At 38.1% G+C, this 15,794-nt stretch overlaps 1 protein-coding gene across 4 annotated transcripts in view; it reads left to right on the top strand.

Annotated features, from left to right (window-relative positions):
• LOC139978362 (serine/threonine-protein kinase ATR-like) overlaps nucleotides 1-15,794 on the top strand; it is a 47,339-nt gene that overhangs the window by 14,602 nt on the left and 16,943 nt on the right. For 3 of the 4 annotated variants that reach the window (XM_071988505.1, XM_071988504.1, XM_071988506.1), the window contains exons 21-41: nucleotides 1,042-1,174; nucleotides 1,488-1,646; nucleotides 2,359-2,455; nucleotides 2,832-3,020; nucleotides 3,653-3,745; nucleotides 3,996-4,097; nucleotides 5,177-5,272; nucleotides 6,026-6,199; nucleotides 6,621-6,778; nucleotides 6,969-7,088; nucleotides 7,678-7,897; nucleotides 8,355-8,423; nucleotides 8,955-9,092; nucleotides 9,473-9,630; nucleotides 10,494-10,686; nucleotides 11,762-11,899; nucleotides 12,392-12,560; nucleotides 13,308-13,498; nucleotides 13,894-13,999; nucleotides 14,832-14,982; nucleotides 15,242-15,395. In XM_071988505.1, coding sequence (XP_071844606.1) covers nucleotides 1,042-1,174; nucleotides 1,488-1,646; nucleotides 2,359-2,455; nucleotides 2,832-3,020; nucleotides 3,653-3,745; nucleotides 3,996-4,097; nucleotides 5,177-5,272; nucleotides 6,026-6,199; nucleotides 6,621-6,778; nucleotides 6,969-7,088; nucleotides 7,678-7,897; nucleotides 8,355-8,423; nucleotides 8,955-9,092; nucleotides 9,473-9,630; nucleotides 10,494-10,686; nucleotides 11,762-11,899; nucleotides 12,392-12,560; nucleotides 13,308-13,498; nucleotides 13,894-13,999; nucleotides 14,832-14,982; nucleotides 15,242-15,395 — 3,008 coding nt within the window. The remainder of the gene's footprint in view (nucleotides 1-1,041; nucleotides 1,175-1,487; nucleotides 1,647-2,358; nucleotides 2,456-2,831; nucleotides 3,021-3,652; nucleotides 3,746-3,995; nucleotides 4,098-5,176; nucleotides 5,273-6,025; nucleotides 6,200-6,620; nucleotides 6,779-6,968; nucleotides 7,089-7,677; nucleotides 7,898-8,354; nucleotides 8,424-8,954; nucleotides 9,093-9,472; nucleotides 9,631-10,493; nucleotides 10,687-11,761; nucleotides 11,900-12,391; nucleotides 12,561-13,307; nucleotides 13,499-13,893; nucleotides 14,000-14,831; nucleotides 14,983-15,241; nucleotides 15,396-15,794) is intronic. The other variant, XM_071988507.1, reaches the window with a different exon arrangement.

The following is a 15,794-nucleotide window of genomic DNA, read 5'->3' as shown; positions in this document are numbered from 1 at the left end:
TATAAACGAGTCAATTTGATTCGATAGATAGATTTGGTATATTTGATATATTCTTTCGATTTCTTTCGATTTCATTTCTCTTATTACTAGCAGGATCACCTGCTTGGTTTTCTCTTCACTTCTACTCTTGCTGTCACTGTCACCTAAGACTGTCATATATCTCAATTACAAATCTCATCTCCCTCTTTCATTGACATGGTCAAGTACTCATGAACCTGTCTGTATTTTAGTCTTTGTGTCTTTTGCATTTGTAACGTGTCTTCTTATAGAAGAGGATCAAGAATGTCAGTCTGCATCTTATGATGATCCTCATCAGGCTCTTCTTTATTTCTACATATTGTTATGATCCTCATACGATCCTCCTCAGGCTGTTCTCTATGTCTACATCTTGTGATTATCCTCTTAATATCCTCGTCAGGTCAGGCTCTTTTCTGTTATTTTCTACATATTGTTAAGATCCTCATATGATCCTCCTCAGGCTCTTTTCTGTTTCTGCTTGTCATGATCCTCTACGATCCATGTCAGGCTCTCCTCTTTATCTACATCTTGTCATGATCCTCTTAATATCCTCGTCAGGTCAGGCTCTTTTCTGTTATTTTCTGCATATTGTTAAGATCCTCATACGATCCTCCTCAGGCTCTTTTCTGTTTCTGCTTGTCATGATCCTCTACGATCCATGTCAGGCTCTCCTCTTTATCTACATCTCGTCATGATCCTCTTAAGATCCTCGTCAGGTCAGGCTCTTCTCTATACTTCTGCATCTTGTGATTATCCTCATAAGATCCTCCTCAGGCTCTTTTCTGTTTCTGCTTGTCATGATCCTCTACGATCCATGTCAGGCTCTCCTCTTTATCTACATCTTGTCATGATCCTCTTAAGATCCTCGTCAGGTCAGGCTCTTCTCTTACTTCTGCATCTTGTGATTATCCTCATAAGATCCTCTTCAGGAGCTCTTCTCTATTTCTTGATACGTTTACCTATGGAGGCTTAATAGGTAGATGAGCACTTTGACTTCAAAACAATTCTATGTTTTCTTTGCAGCTTTTATCAGAAACTTACCGAGTATATTCCAGCACTTGGATCTTCAACATCCCAACACTGCCGTAAGTAAGGTGGTCAAAGCCTGCATGGAGCTGAGTACAGATAAACAGCAGGAAGTTCGGGACGAATTCAGGTAGCTAACTTCCGTGTCGGCGTGGTAATAAAAAACCCAAATAGGTCATCTCCTTGTCTCTGTTAATAAACCTGAAATGTTTGGTTGTGTGAGAATTGTGTGTGTCAGATGATCATATATTCCAAATGGTGGAGATCTAAGCTTTTACACAGGGAACAGGTCATTGTCATAAAAATACAAATTACAATCTTATCGCAAACTTACAATCTGTGCTTCCACACTAACCAATAATGTAGTATTAATGAAGTAAGGACTCTTAGATTTCAAAATTTGTTCTTGACCATCATTTTTTAATTTCATTTTAATTTTTCAGGAAAAGACTGAAGTTTCTGGTGAACAGTGGTAAGCCTTGTAGCAGCAGCAACATCAAGGCTGTCATTTCAAAACTCAAGTCAGCTTTCGATTCTGCCAAAGCTGCCTCCGACTGCAGACTAGCAGAGAGTGTGGTAATGATGCTTGGAGAATTGGGCAGGTAAGCTGTCGGTCAGTCAAGGATGTCATTGCATTTCATAGTACTTTCAACCCTCACTGCCCCCTCCCGCCCCCTACCCTACCCTCTACCCTTCCCCCTTTACCTTCCCTGACGTAGTAAAACTCATGGAGCTGTAGACCTACTTGACTCGTTTGTCTTCTCAATCATTTACTTTGCCCCATAGCAACCAATTGAAACCATGGAAACCATGAAAAAGGCATATTGGTTCTACTGTTTGTTTTTTCAAAATATTGTTGCCTTTATCTTTTTCCAACAAACCGTGCATTGCTGAACTCTACTTCGCAGTAGATTTTGTAGCCAAACTGTTGTCAATCGAATATCTCTAACTTTATCTGCTCCTAACAAAGTATTAAAGTTGACGATTTAAGTAGGCTTTCTGTATGTAGTCCGGGGTTAGTTGAACCGCTGGTCTAAATTGGTCAACTGAGACAACACAATAGATCATCATTAGTCAAGTTCTTTAGTCTATTCAAAAGTTGGCAAATTCAAAGAATAGTTTGCTGTGACCCGAGGTGTTTTTTCATTTGTACTTTGCTTTCTTTTGCCAGTTTTTATTATTATTAAAGAAGAATACATTGTTTAATCAAGTTAAAACGTTCAAGTTTTGAGACTCTCCCGCAAGTACATCTTCACATATTTCCATGGGGAAGGGTCATGATGAGCCAAACATTCATTTTCTTGTTTTCCTTAGAGTTGCTGATGGTGAACTCTTATTGGTGGTTATAATTAGTTTGTTAGACAGCCTTCTCTCATCCTCCAATCTAGTGAAGGCTGCAGCTCTCCTCCAGGTGAGCCTTTGTTCAACAAGAATGATTGCAGGTGGTATTTTTGGTACCGTATTTTAGTGTTTTTTATACAAATTACCGTTCACGCCTAGAAATCTCGAAGTCAGCGTGACTAATATAGCATGCACTATGCAGACTGTTATTAAGTCAGTGTCGTAAAATCACCACACGATCCGTAGGAAACCGTGACTTTTTCAATCTCAGTAACTTGACACGAGTTTGTCTTGTGTAAAACGATGATAAAGATCACCCTTTGCTTCCTTGTTTATTGTAATACATTAAAGCAGAAAAATGTTTGACAGAAATCAAATCACAAATCAAAAAGCTGATTGGTGTTTGAAATTATTCCCAAGTTCCCACTTTCTGCTTCCGTGTCCAGTTGAAAGAAGTCGCAACAGCCAAAGGTTTCACCTTGCCAAATCTCTTCACCAAGTTCAAAGGTCAAATCTGTAAGTTCACAGTTGATGCCATGGAGGAAGCAGTGAACAAAAAGAAGGCAGATATCACCTTGATTGCTGACACCGTTGCAAGCGCTCTAGAGTTTGCCGACACCAAGACATTTCTATCGGTAAGATAAAACGTTGTTTGTATGCTACCACCGATCAATATGCCATTTAATACCCAAGTAGAGACACCACAGTACACAATTGCTAAACTGACAAGATAAGAGCCTTTTTATATTGCTGTTATTAAAAGTTAGATGGTTTGATATTTGGATCCTAACAGGATCGCCCATAGCCCAGGGTATAGTTATAATCTGTTCACTAAAAAGGTGTATCGTGGCTTAAGTAGTAAACCAAACAAGTGCCTGCCACCTCTAGTCACATTTGTTATAATGATGATGAATATGAATCGATAGTGGCAATTGAGGTGTAAATTTAACCCAAAGGCAGCTTCTGTTGCTAAGCAATATTTTACTGTTAGCCGCAAGTCAACACATTCTACCTTTACCTTCTACTTTATTATTTTGTAATTTTTTTAAATTTTTATCATGATACATTTTATCTTAAAACAAATCAAGAAAAATTTATCACAAATCATTGTTTAGATAGTCATTGTTTCACAAACAATTTGAATTTTTAAGAGCACGTTGGTATTAGTACATATTTTTCGTATCCCATCGTGTTTTGATTATTGCCAAGTACTCTTTCTGCCATTTCTCATTTATCATAATTGTTGCATTGTTTTTGTTGGTTTTAGAAAAATTTGAAGCTTGTCTTACCTCTGATGGTAAAGAAAGCTTCTGAGGTATCAACAGCCTTGTTGAGGGTACTTGGAGAACTTCTGCAAATGGTTAGTAATTCCTGCATCATTTCTTTATTGTTCTTCTTCTTCTTCTTGAAGTTGTCCTTTGCACTTTAATACATTAATGGTAAGTTCAGATAAGAAGATGTTTTGTAGGTAACTTATTGAAAGAAAGGAGATCAGTTTATTGCAAAAGAGAGAAAAGTTTACAATATCTACAATACAAATTGCTTTATAAGATTCTTTGAAATAAGATGATTACATCTTTATCTGATTTTGTTTGAAATTCTATCGTCAGAAACACCGAGAGCTACTGGTGATCAACTTTAAGTATGTCTTTTCCTACCTGGTGCGCAACTGCTCAAAAGATGAACTTGAGAAGGCATTGTTCTATGTACATGTAAGCATCAGCCATCTTCACTACAATTCCAGCTTGGTCTCTATGGTTATAGAGTTCATTGGTTCATAGAGTGATCGACATTTTGCCATCGCTGTATGACGTCCACATAACCCTTGATGCCATTATTAGGCTGGTACCATTAATGACTGAATTAAGTGCTTTTACTGTTACACAATACAAACTTGCTTTCAATGGTATAGGCTGTAAGGCCTATTTTAAGTGTTAGGCTAACACAAAACAATGTGAAACATATCTTGAAGAGAAAAATATTCTTCACTGCTAGTTGAAAACCTCATCTCAATATCTTGCCCCTAACTCCAGGAAACGATTGGTTGAATGTTATCTACATTGAATTGCTAAACCTTCAACTACTCCAGTTAGATCAGTGTATGGCGTCTGGGATATGTCATCTGGGCAAATGCTCTTCAAAAGCTTTATGTAGTCGATTATTACCTAATACACTTGGAATGTTTACTAAAGCTTCCAAGGTTCTCTGTATTTAGAATGTCATCAAAATCTCTTTTTGTAGAAATATTTTTCTCTTCTGTGGATAAATGATTGACAAATTATAAAGTAACACATAGACATTTTCAGCTGAGGTGTTCTGGAAACATTCATTCAGCTGTTGCCACATGCATTCATAAAATATCACAAACTTTGAAAACAAATGCATATCTTTGCGATACAAACTGCTATGAGGATGTGGTTGTCGCTTAAAGATTCCGAAAATTTTCAGTAATTTTGGTAAAGCATTCAAAGTCGGCTACCAGAGAGAATCTTTTTAACTGTATGAATTCTGTAGAAGGAGGGGATGGGGGAGGGGAGGGGACAGGGGAGGGAGAGACGAGGGAAGGGAAAAATGTCTAAGCACTCTGTTATCCTTAACTGTACATTATGTTCTTGAATGCTTGATGTCGTGGAAGAGGATCACCTAATTTCTCCTGTCAGTCATTTTGAAAGTTTCTCAAGTTGTCACTTTTACCAACATAAGTTTGTTCTTGGAGCATTACCCATTGCCATGGTTACACGGTCTTCTCTTGAAAGCTCTCATATCTTGTTGTCTTTTTTTCATTTTGCAGAGAGAGACTGAGTTTGATTTCAGCAGTCTGTTGCACATTGATTACCAGAGCTTCCACAACGAACTACTGCTGCATCTCAGTGAGAACTACTCAAAGGTCAGAGGTCATTAACTTGACATGTTTGTCTTGAACATTAATGGGTGGAAAAGTATTTGTATTAAAATAGTATTGTATTGTAATCATTAAACGGTGTAATGATAATGGATAGTTCTCACAGATAGCAGAAGTACCTAAAGTACCGTTTATCCACGAAAGAGACCTCTATTTTTAATGTTCTGTTAGCATAAAGTTTTTTACACAGAAAAACACAGAATAATAGGTTATTTAAGAGACAGCCTGCCTGACATTTGTAATCCTGTCACAATTCCCTGTTGGACAGGTTTAGTGTATGGGTTTAGCACATATGACTGATATCCATAAAATCTGAATTTTCCACATAATTTCATACAGAAGGCAACCCACTCCCTTCAGGTTACTTTGCCTCCTTCCGCCAAAGATGAAGTCATATAGGAATATGTTTTGGTAAATAACATCAAGAAGTACGTACGAAAGCATGAATTTTCCATTGAAATCCTACAAACATTTTTTTTTTTCCAAATACAGGAATGTTTTATGGTTTATTAAATTGTGGTTATTTTACTTCTTGTCTCACATTGTTTGATGAATTGTCCAAATATTCACATCGGTTGAAATCGTCAGACATGAGTTGATCAACGTAGACTTAATTTGTTCATGTCATGTTTGTTTGTTTCTTCTTTCACACCGTACTTTTGTTGTGTCTCTTCACCTGTCAGATTAAAAAAAAAAAAAGGAAGATGTTTAAGACCGATTTTTGATTGTTTTCTTCAGGTATTCAGTGGACTTGCAATGCTGGCTGCCAAGGACGACAGCTACAATGGACCGAGACCAATAACACAAACGGAGGATATGGCTGACTTTCTACAACCCCGACTGCTCGGTATCCTAGCATTCTTCGATTCGCAGCTCCTCAATTCTCACATCCCACTGGAAGATAAGAAATTGGTCAGTTTTTATCAATTTTTTTCTTTCTTATTTTCAGAGAGTACTTTATAATCAGAGCATAGTTTAGATATAGGGATTATAAGAAAAATGCTTACAAATAGATTATTTCCATGTTTTGATTTATAAAAATGTGACCTAATTTAAATCCTGAAACAACAAAGCATAAAGCAAGGATACTTATGTGCGTCATAGTTTGATGAGCAATTAATTTAACATCTGTAATGAACATTTTGTCTTAAGTTTGAAGAACAAACACCGTTATGATGTCACAGATTCACTTTTGTCTGGACTATCCAAAAAGGCTACGAAGGCCTCTTTGAACATCATACATGCTTTTGTCGTAGTTTTCTTTCGTATTTTTTTGGGGGATGTTTCACAGAGAAGGTGATGAGATGATGTTTATCATGCCTTTTTTCATCAGGCTCTTGAGAGTTTGGTGTGCATAATGCGTCTGATGGGTCCTAAACACATCACAGGGGTCAGGGTGAAGGTGATGACGACCCTGAAGATTGGGCTGCAGTACAAGGAACATGGCTTCCCACTCCTTTCATGCCGGGCCTGGGACTGTTATGTCAGGAGGTAAGTACTCGCTTCTTGCAAATTTTCTGTCTTTTACATGAATAATAAATAATTCATGCTAGTGTATTTGTCTGGTTCTTGTGCCTGTGTGTGCAAGAGTTTCTCTGAAGTGAAATTACCTGAGATGTTAATTTGGTTTTACGAATCCATTTATTTATGATGCGATGATCTCGTCTGTTTATGTAATCAGCGTGGAACCCTCGGCCCTCGGACCAATGTTGAGTCAGGTCATAGTCACTCTTCTACCGCTCTTGCAGGAACTTCCGTCTCAAGTGTCGGCCATCTTTCACTTCCTCATCGTTGAAAACCAGTAAGTAAAGAGCAGAAAGGTATAAAGTCCTCCTGATAGTGTGACCATTTACCAGGTTTTGATCATGTCTGAGGGGCCATGCGTTGCTATGGTACTGGACGGTTTCCTACCCCCCCCCACCCCTCCTTAAAATTAGCTTTAAATTATATGTTAACATTGGTTTCTTCTCTGTCTTAACTATCTCTAGAACCTACTCCAGAAATGTCCCTCTCCTCACTCTTAATGTTTCCAAAGCACCACTGAAACATTAATGTTTGGTAAAAAGCTGACATAGATCGGTATTAAATCTTTATTATTTTGACGAGACACTTCGCATACATAACTCGCAGAAGGCATTTGTAAACTTGTCACAATATTCCGTACAATGTTTATTGTGGTTACCCTGGTTACCTGTTACCAAAGGAAAAAGCAAGTTGGTCGATAAGTAGCGTTCAGTAAGCCTTGAATATGATATCAATTCTGTTGTTACCCATTTGATAAAAATGTCCATTTTAAAGCTGAACCTCTCTTTGTAAGCTGGTTATATGAATGCAGTCTGACACACACCATCTTGGGTCATTCCTATTTCTGTCTCTTCCACTAACAACAGAAAGACATTCAGCGATCATTTCCGCGAGTTGTACTTCATGCCATCCTTGGTGGAATTACAGGAAGTCAATAAAGTCATAGCGAGACATAAAGAACACCACAGCACTCAGCCAGATGTCCGAAATCAACTCAGAGAAGCTATGAAGGGCGTGGCTCACGACAGCGTAGATGTTAGGGTTCATGCTCTGTCTAAATTGAGAGACCTGCTCTATACAAATCAGGTAAGACCTAGCTTTGTGCTGAAGTTAGTAGACAAAGACACCTATCTGTGTACTGTAATGGATAGGCTATGTAACCTAAAGATACCAACACAAAGAAAGAAAAACATTAGGATTCATGCTCTGTCTTAAATTGAGAGATCTGCTCTATACAAATCAGGTAAGACCTAGCTTTGTGCTGAAGTCAATAGACAAATGATCTGTAATGGATAGGCGAAGCAAATCCAAATAAAACTAGTAAAAGGCTTTTTGATTGACCATAATTCAAAGCACAGAGTGACAAATTAATTGTTCTATTTAGTATGTCCAGTGATCATCAAACCCTAAGCTGAATTATGGTTCCTGATCGAACAGGTCTCCAGTTTTCTGTGCATTTGGTAGCATTCCATGAGGAATGGCAGATGTATCTTTCTTACGGTTGACTTTGTAACACTAATATTTAAATTCCTTTTACTTCCAGTCTTCGCTTCATGAGTTTGTGATGGGAAGTGAGGACGTTGACTCCATTATTACAGAACTGCTTTCAGTGGTGAGTGATTAAAACCAGGGTCCCCATTATCATTTATTTCGAAAAAATTTACCCTTTTGTGAAAATATGATGAAGAAGGGGGACCATTTCTGTGATTAGGGCCAACAGATTTCCCTCCTTTTGACTTATGAGATAAGGAATTCTTCTTTGTTGAAATGATTCAATCTAAAACTATTATAGAATTGACAAATTCTCTAGAAAACACTAATTGCATCATTTCACCGAGTGGTTTATTTCTAAATTAATACAAAAAACAAGGAAGCTGCCCCAAGATTTCAAAGTTCAAATATGTGAAACAATTGGTTACAATATGATATGATTGAAAAGGCTATGAAACTTTGTGGTCCCTCACCTAAGATTCTTGTTTTATTTCATGGTGGGGGGGGATGGGAGGGGGCATTCAATTTCTTTATGATTGATACAGCTTGTACCCTTGAGCATCACATATTCTTTCACTTGACACTTTGTAAACTTTGACCAATGTCACAAATTATGTTAGCCAGTTCATATGTTGCTCTTTTCATAATCCAGTTGTTAAGTGGCTGCCGTGACTCAAATTCAGAGGCCCAAAGTCTGTTTGGTGAGTGCCTGGGAGCTCTTGGGGCTGTGGACCCTGGCCTGTTAGACCTCGGCACCAGCAGTAAGAAGCACCACAGGACTAAAGTCTACGTGAGTTTTGTAACACCCCTCTGTAAAATGCGAGTTATTGATGTTTGCATGAAGTGGATATGCTGTCGCATGTTACCCCTTTGTAATGTATTTAAGGTAATATTATCTGTTTTAATTAATAATTTTACAATTAGCAATGAAATCCATCCTTATTATATGTTTTGTTTTTTTAAAGTTGGAAAACACTGTTAAGATTTACACCTCACCTTAGACAACGAGTAATGAAAATACGACCAAGAACAAATGCCAAGTTCAAAGTAAGCTTGTTATAATTTAGTTTGTAAGTGTAGCAAAACCTTTTTCAAAACATACATGACTTTCAATTTTTCAGTTTTCAGAATTCACTCTACGTGTCATTGTTTCCTCGTTTATCTATTTAGACCAACGTCGACGACATGAACTTTGCCTACGACTTGATCATCGAACTGGCCCGAGGATTCCTGGCAGCGTCAGATACAAGAGCTCAAGACTGCTCGGCTTACGCCATTCAAGAGATGCTACAGGTTTACCAATGTGGCAGTAAAGAATCTACGTCCAGGTGAGAAGTCTTTGTCTTGACATCAAACGTACTGTTTCTTGAATGCAACAAAACTAAGATTTAGTCTTCATGCCGTGAAAGTGTCCATTAGCTATAGGTTGCATCCAAAAACCTGACGTTTGCACTGAACGGCAGGTTTTCTACAGTTGGTTAGCTGAGTGATCAGTCCCATCTTTTCGCAACTTAGTTGAGCTGCCTATTCGTCTATTATGCAACTCCTCACACAGCTAGTAGCCAAATCACTATCAGATCAAGACAGACATGTCAAGGTCTGAACAAATCAACTCTTCCAAACTAACCAGTCTGCTTGCAGGAGAGATAAAGTTTCAGTAAGTTGAGGTCAAGAGAGCTGAAAAATGCAACCTATGGTTAATTCTCCTCATGTGTTCTGATCGAATAAATATTCTATCAAATCTTGCACAGAACAGCAGCTGTGGTTTAGTCTGGCATTTAATTTGGCATAATTTGATGTGATTTTTTTTTGTATCTATACAAAGTAGGAATTTGAGAAAAATTTCAATTATCACTATTCTTTCTGGGAATTTCAACGTCGGGTCCACTCAAAATCGTGTTAAATGTACTTTTTAATCAGACTAAGTATTCATAAAGCTGCTACTCTATAGTTTCCTCACTATCCTGTCACTTCAGGGTATATGCTGTTTTGTTATTCATAGTTTTTATTTATTCATGTTCTTTATAATTCATGATTATAATTAAGGAGAAAACATTTCTCTCGTCTTATCTGACCTGAACCGGTTCCTTTTTTTTCATTTGTGATGCAAACTAAAACATTAAAAATTTCTCTTTAAACGAGTAAAATTTAGATATACCAATCCTGTATCGTCCTGTCATTTCTCTTACAGCAGCGGACAACAGCTTTGGCAAAAGTTTCCCCAACATATTCAAGAGATCCTAACACCTCTGTTGCACACCAAGTACGTCCCATCTAACCCCTCGGTCACCAGGGACGTCCCCAAGCCGATCTACCGTAGCGCCAAGGGAAGCACGTACAAGGACTGGGTCTGTTTCTGGACCGGTCACCTCGTAAATATGATGGTGAGTGGAAACGACTTCAGTCCTGTCCTATCATACACCCCCCCCCCATGTGCATAGTGTCAGTATATCCTGGTCCCCAGCAGATCGCTGGTCTCAACTCAACAGCTCCGGTTTCTTGTTTAGCAGGATTTACTGGGATTGAATTCATTTGACTGGAAATGCTCTTTCTCTCGAGTTGTGTATTTTCAGACTGTCTGTTGTTTTCACATATAACTTGTGTTTACCCCTGATTGTAGGCATATTTTGTTATTTTTCAATTGTAGCCATCTAAGTAAGTAAGTAAAACTTTATTGCTCCAAATAAGGAAATTAGTGTCTCGCACATAAAAGTTCAAAACAGTCCAAAAATATATGAGCAAAGGGAAATAAATCAGGATATATACAGATGGAGATTAAAGAATGAGAATGAAAAACAGTAAGACAAGGACAAGATAAAAGATTATTGCAACAGCCTAGCGACGTAAGTTGACACTGAAAAGTTTGATTGCACGGGGAGTGAACGAGTTACTATAGCGATTAGTTCTCGTGTACGGCTGTCTCAGTCTGCCACTGCCTCTGTTAATTACATTGTCATTAAGATAACAGTGAAGGGGGTGGCAACAGTCATTCCAAACTGAATCTAGCCTTGTTTGAAGCAGTGACTGGTACACCGAGTCGACTGTATGCTGTTGACCTCCAATGACTCCCCCAGCTTTTCTAATTATGTGATCGATACGGTCCTTCTCGACTTTAGTGACATTCCCACCCCAACATATAAGACAGTATCTCCAAACTCCGCAAATAATAGAATTATAAAACATTTGCATTATATCGGTACGTACGTTGAAATTTGACAACTTTCTGAGGCAATATAACCTGGTATTTAACTTCTTTACCAGGGCATCCACGTGACCATCCCATGTTAAGCTATTGTTGAGGTGAATACCCAGATACTTGTAGGAGTGAACCCTTTCAACTTCTGGGTTCATCTTGAATGGTAATGATCTTTCTGTGTACCCCAACATACCTTTGGCACCTTTCTTTGCCCCTGATGTTTGCTATAAAATCATTCAAATTTCATATCTCGTCACTGACAGGTCAAAGAAGAGAAATCGTCCACAGTCTTCAAAGCATGTCGTGTCATCATCAAGCATGACATAAACACCGCCCTCTTCCTGTTGCCATACATTTTGCAACACGTTCTCATCGATAGCAACCAAGAGCAAAAAGCAGAGGTAATTATCGGAAACTTATGAAACTAATACTCATCTTTATCTCTAAAGAGCAGAATGACATATTTTTTGCAGCATTTTTGATGATTTTCATTACCCCTGCTAAAACCTAATTCTGCCTATGAAGCCAATTATGCCAGCTATTGGAAGTAAGTTACAATGCCCTCCTCCCACATACAAGTTTTGTTTGCATTAAAGAAACTTGTCGGCCCAATGGCATCACAACGTCTTCTTTATCGTGGATCAAGTTGTAAATGCTTGATTTGAAGCTTTTTAAAAAAAAATTTTAATAACCAGCTGTGGTAAATCACTGGTTTCAGTGAGTATTGTTGATTGTTTTTGTTGCTGACAGAGGTTAGCCATAAATACTTTGTCCACAAACAGAAATCATTTACATGTTTTTACAAAGAGAGGGGGAGGATCCAATCAAGTATTCAAATTTTGTCTGACACCGCAAAGCACCGTCTTGCATTTATGTCATAATCTGACTTTTAGATTCAAGACGAGATACTGGCTGTCTTGAGACACGACGATGGTAAAGCCAGAGAGGAGAGTCATCTCAGCGCTCAGACGGTCTTCTCCGTCCTGGATCACCTGACCAGATGGAAACAACAGAGAGCTCAGGAACTGATGAGCCTCGCAAAGACACAAAGCAAAGCTGCACGTAAGAAATCATTATGATAGAAACGATTTTAGACACAAAACAAAAAATTTGTGGTATGTATGTATGTGTGTATGTATGTATTTATGTATGTATGTATCTGTTGGGTTATGTTTGCGTCTGATTACATATGCTTATATCCATGTATGTTTGTTTGCATGTGTGTATGTGGGAATGTTTGTGTAGTGATGAAGGTGGTACTTAGGTAGATTGATATGTAGAGTGGATAACCAACCTTCCGCACCAACCATTGGGTTCTATTACTACTACTACTACTACAGTAAAATAGGGCTGAATTTGGCAAAACAACAAGCACTGTTGGATTATGAGATGTAAATCATTGTAGGTATAGAGATAAGCCCCCACCTTTAAAACATTTGTCGTAACCAGTGTTTTTGTTCTCCTGTATCTAAGGTATTCCTGAAGTTCACAAACCCTGCATACCACACTGTGATATATAGCATTCTTTAATGGTCATAGTCACTTTATCACAGAAATTTTTTAGTCCGAACAATTTTTTGTTTTGTTGTTTAGCGACAAAACTTAAAATATAGTTTCTAAACATGGTATAAAAAAAAATAGCAAAATTGGTTTCACTCAGATATCTGTTACTTTGAAACATGCATATGAGCTATCACCGCATACAGTTTCTATTGACTTCGAGGAAACCCCACACTGTCTTCCCTCACCCATTAACTACAAACCCTTTCTGTTTTCATATTTATTACTTCACTTCTCCTTCTCCTTCAGTTGCCAAAGCAGCCAGTCATGATCAAGATGCTGGGATACTAGCAGTCACCAAGTTTCTTAAACAGATACCTCAGGATGTGTTGTCCAGAGCCTCGTACCAGTGCAAGGCCTATGCCAGAGCCCTGATGCACTTTGAAGCACATCTGAAATCAGATGGGAATAATTTACAGAACCATTTACCATTTCTGCAGGTAAGGAAGACATTTGAAATGTTGCTCTGATCTTAAGCTCTAAGAGGTTTATTGTCTGTTTAAAGTTCTCAGAAATGCGATCAGTCGTATTCCAAATTTCAGAGATATGGTAGTCTAGGCATAGTGTAGTATCCGGAGTACAACACACATTAAAGTACACACACATTAAAGTAAATTGTCGTAACCATTTATAAACGTAGGGTTTGGTAAAGACAGATATTTGTCAGCAAGTCTCAAGTTGTTTAAATAAATGCTTCATGAAATTGACTGAGATACATGTTATGAAGTAATATTACTCCCACATATGCCGAAAAGTTATCTTTGTGTAAGTTTTACCTCTCCAGTGAATGCATGAAGTTGACAGATGAATGTAACTCTGTTTCTCCTCGTGACAGAAAATCTACGTAGCACTCGATGAGCCGGATGGGGTGCTTGGGGTATCAGCGACCCGAATGGTTAAACCAACTCTGAACGACCAGATATTAGACCACGAGAGCAAAGGTATGTTAAGCATTCTCTTGCCAAACCGGGGAAACTGGTGCAAACAAAGCTGGCTTGTAAAATCTGAGTCCATACAGCAAGTATGTGGTTTAGGTTTATGGCCATACCTTCATGCAACTGTGACACAGACATGTGCAAAGTAGAATAATCCGTTTTCATAATATCCGTCTCTTGCCGCTGTTGGTTGTATCAGTTTAAACAGCTGAGGCGTGATCCCCGGTTACACGGTATGCAATGTATTGTGGCTTCTGACTAGGGCCCCCAGCAAAAAAGTGGCTATATAGGGATTGCCACCAACTTAGGGCCGGATAGCGCCGTTGGTATCGAGCTGGATCTGTATTCCCAGAGCTTACTGGTACGAATCCAGTCCTAAACCTAAATTTCTATGCTCGTTTCCCTTCCAAACTAAATACATGACGTCATTTTTGAAACATCAGTGTCATTTTTGTGTATTATTTTTTAGTTTGTTGAATGTTTCAAAAGAGAAATATTTTAGTTAGGAATAGAATTTCTTCAGAGTGGGATAAAGATGGGATAATAGATCCAGGTATTTAGCACATGTTATACTCATTCTGCGAGACAGGATTTTGCGGGGTACATTTGTGCTTTGACTAAATTGTTCACACATGGAATATTGATTTCAGTGACGACAGTTTGCATAGCCGGATTGAGGTCTATGACTTGTGTTATTCATAAACTATAAAATATACCAACGTTCTGTCTATTTTAGAATTAATTTTTCCATTAATTTTGCCTGGCATTTTTCTGTGGTATATTAGATATACTGGTCTGTAATATACATATCAAATGGTTTTATTTTTTGTTTGGCCAGGTAAACTGGGTGAGGCTCAGGCCTGTTATGAACAGGCCATTCAACTTGAACCAAATCATCTTGGGAATCACCAGGGTCTCTTGAAATCCTTGATGGACCTGGGTCAGCTGAATACAGCCCTCAATCTGGTCAATGGTGTTCTGGCTGACAAGTATGTATATATGTTTATCCATTACTAAGTTTAAGTAATGTCTTGACTAGATTTATACTGTATGGTCTTCAAATGTACAGTAGTAAACTTGGAGATATTTTAGACAGAATTAAGTATATACAATTGGTTTACTATACCATATACTCCAATATGTACGTAACTAGGATGTGTTGAATTAGAAGTAGTTATCAATAATCTCCACCAACCCAAAATTCATGGCAGACTTTAATGAAACAATGTTTCTGTCTCTTTGGCGCAGGCCCGCCCTGACCTCTCAACTGAACGCTTACAGAGTTGAGGCCTGCTGGAAGTTATCACGATGGGATTCCCTGGAGACGCATCTACAGAAGGAAACCTCCACCTCTGATTGGAGGATTGGGCTTGGAAGAATCCTACTTGCTGTCAAAAACAAGGTAAAGAGGTCTTCATAAGTGGAAAAATAGTGATTAATGTTTCGCAGAAATACTTTGTGAAAGTTTTTTTTTTTTTTTTTAACCTCAGGAGTAATCTGATGTAATATAGTAATATAAAAAAATTATTTTTCACCTGAAAGAGTAAATGTCACTTAAATTGCCAATTCCCATCATATGGTTGATGCTGTTGCTAAGAAACACCTCACAGGAATTTATGAATGTCCAATGCTTTTGCAGGCAATCGATTATAGTTTGATATATGTGACTTTCTTTCACAGTAACTCAGACTTTTGGAGTGTTGTTTTGTTCAATCGATTTAGGAATTTGTAAAAGTTCTCTGAAGTCCCTGTCAAGATAGTCTCCATACGTCCATTGGAAAAATTTAAATACTATTGGTTG

This window comes from Apostichopus japonicus, chromosome 13, assembly GCF_037975245.1.
Source record: "Apostichopus japonicus isolate 1M-3 chromosome 13, ASM3797524v1, whole genome shotgun sequence".
NCBI classification, from domain to species: domain Eukaryota; kingdom Metazoa; phylum Echinodermata; class Holothuroidea; order Aspidochirotida; family Stichopodidae; genus Apostichopus; species Apostichopus japonicus.
This window is presented reverse-complemented; position numbering and strand designations above follow the sequence as displayed.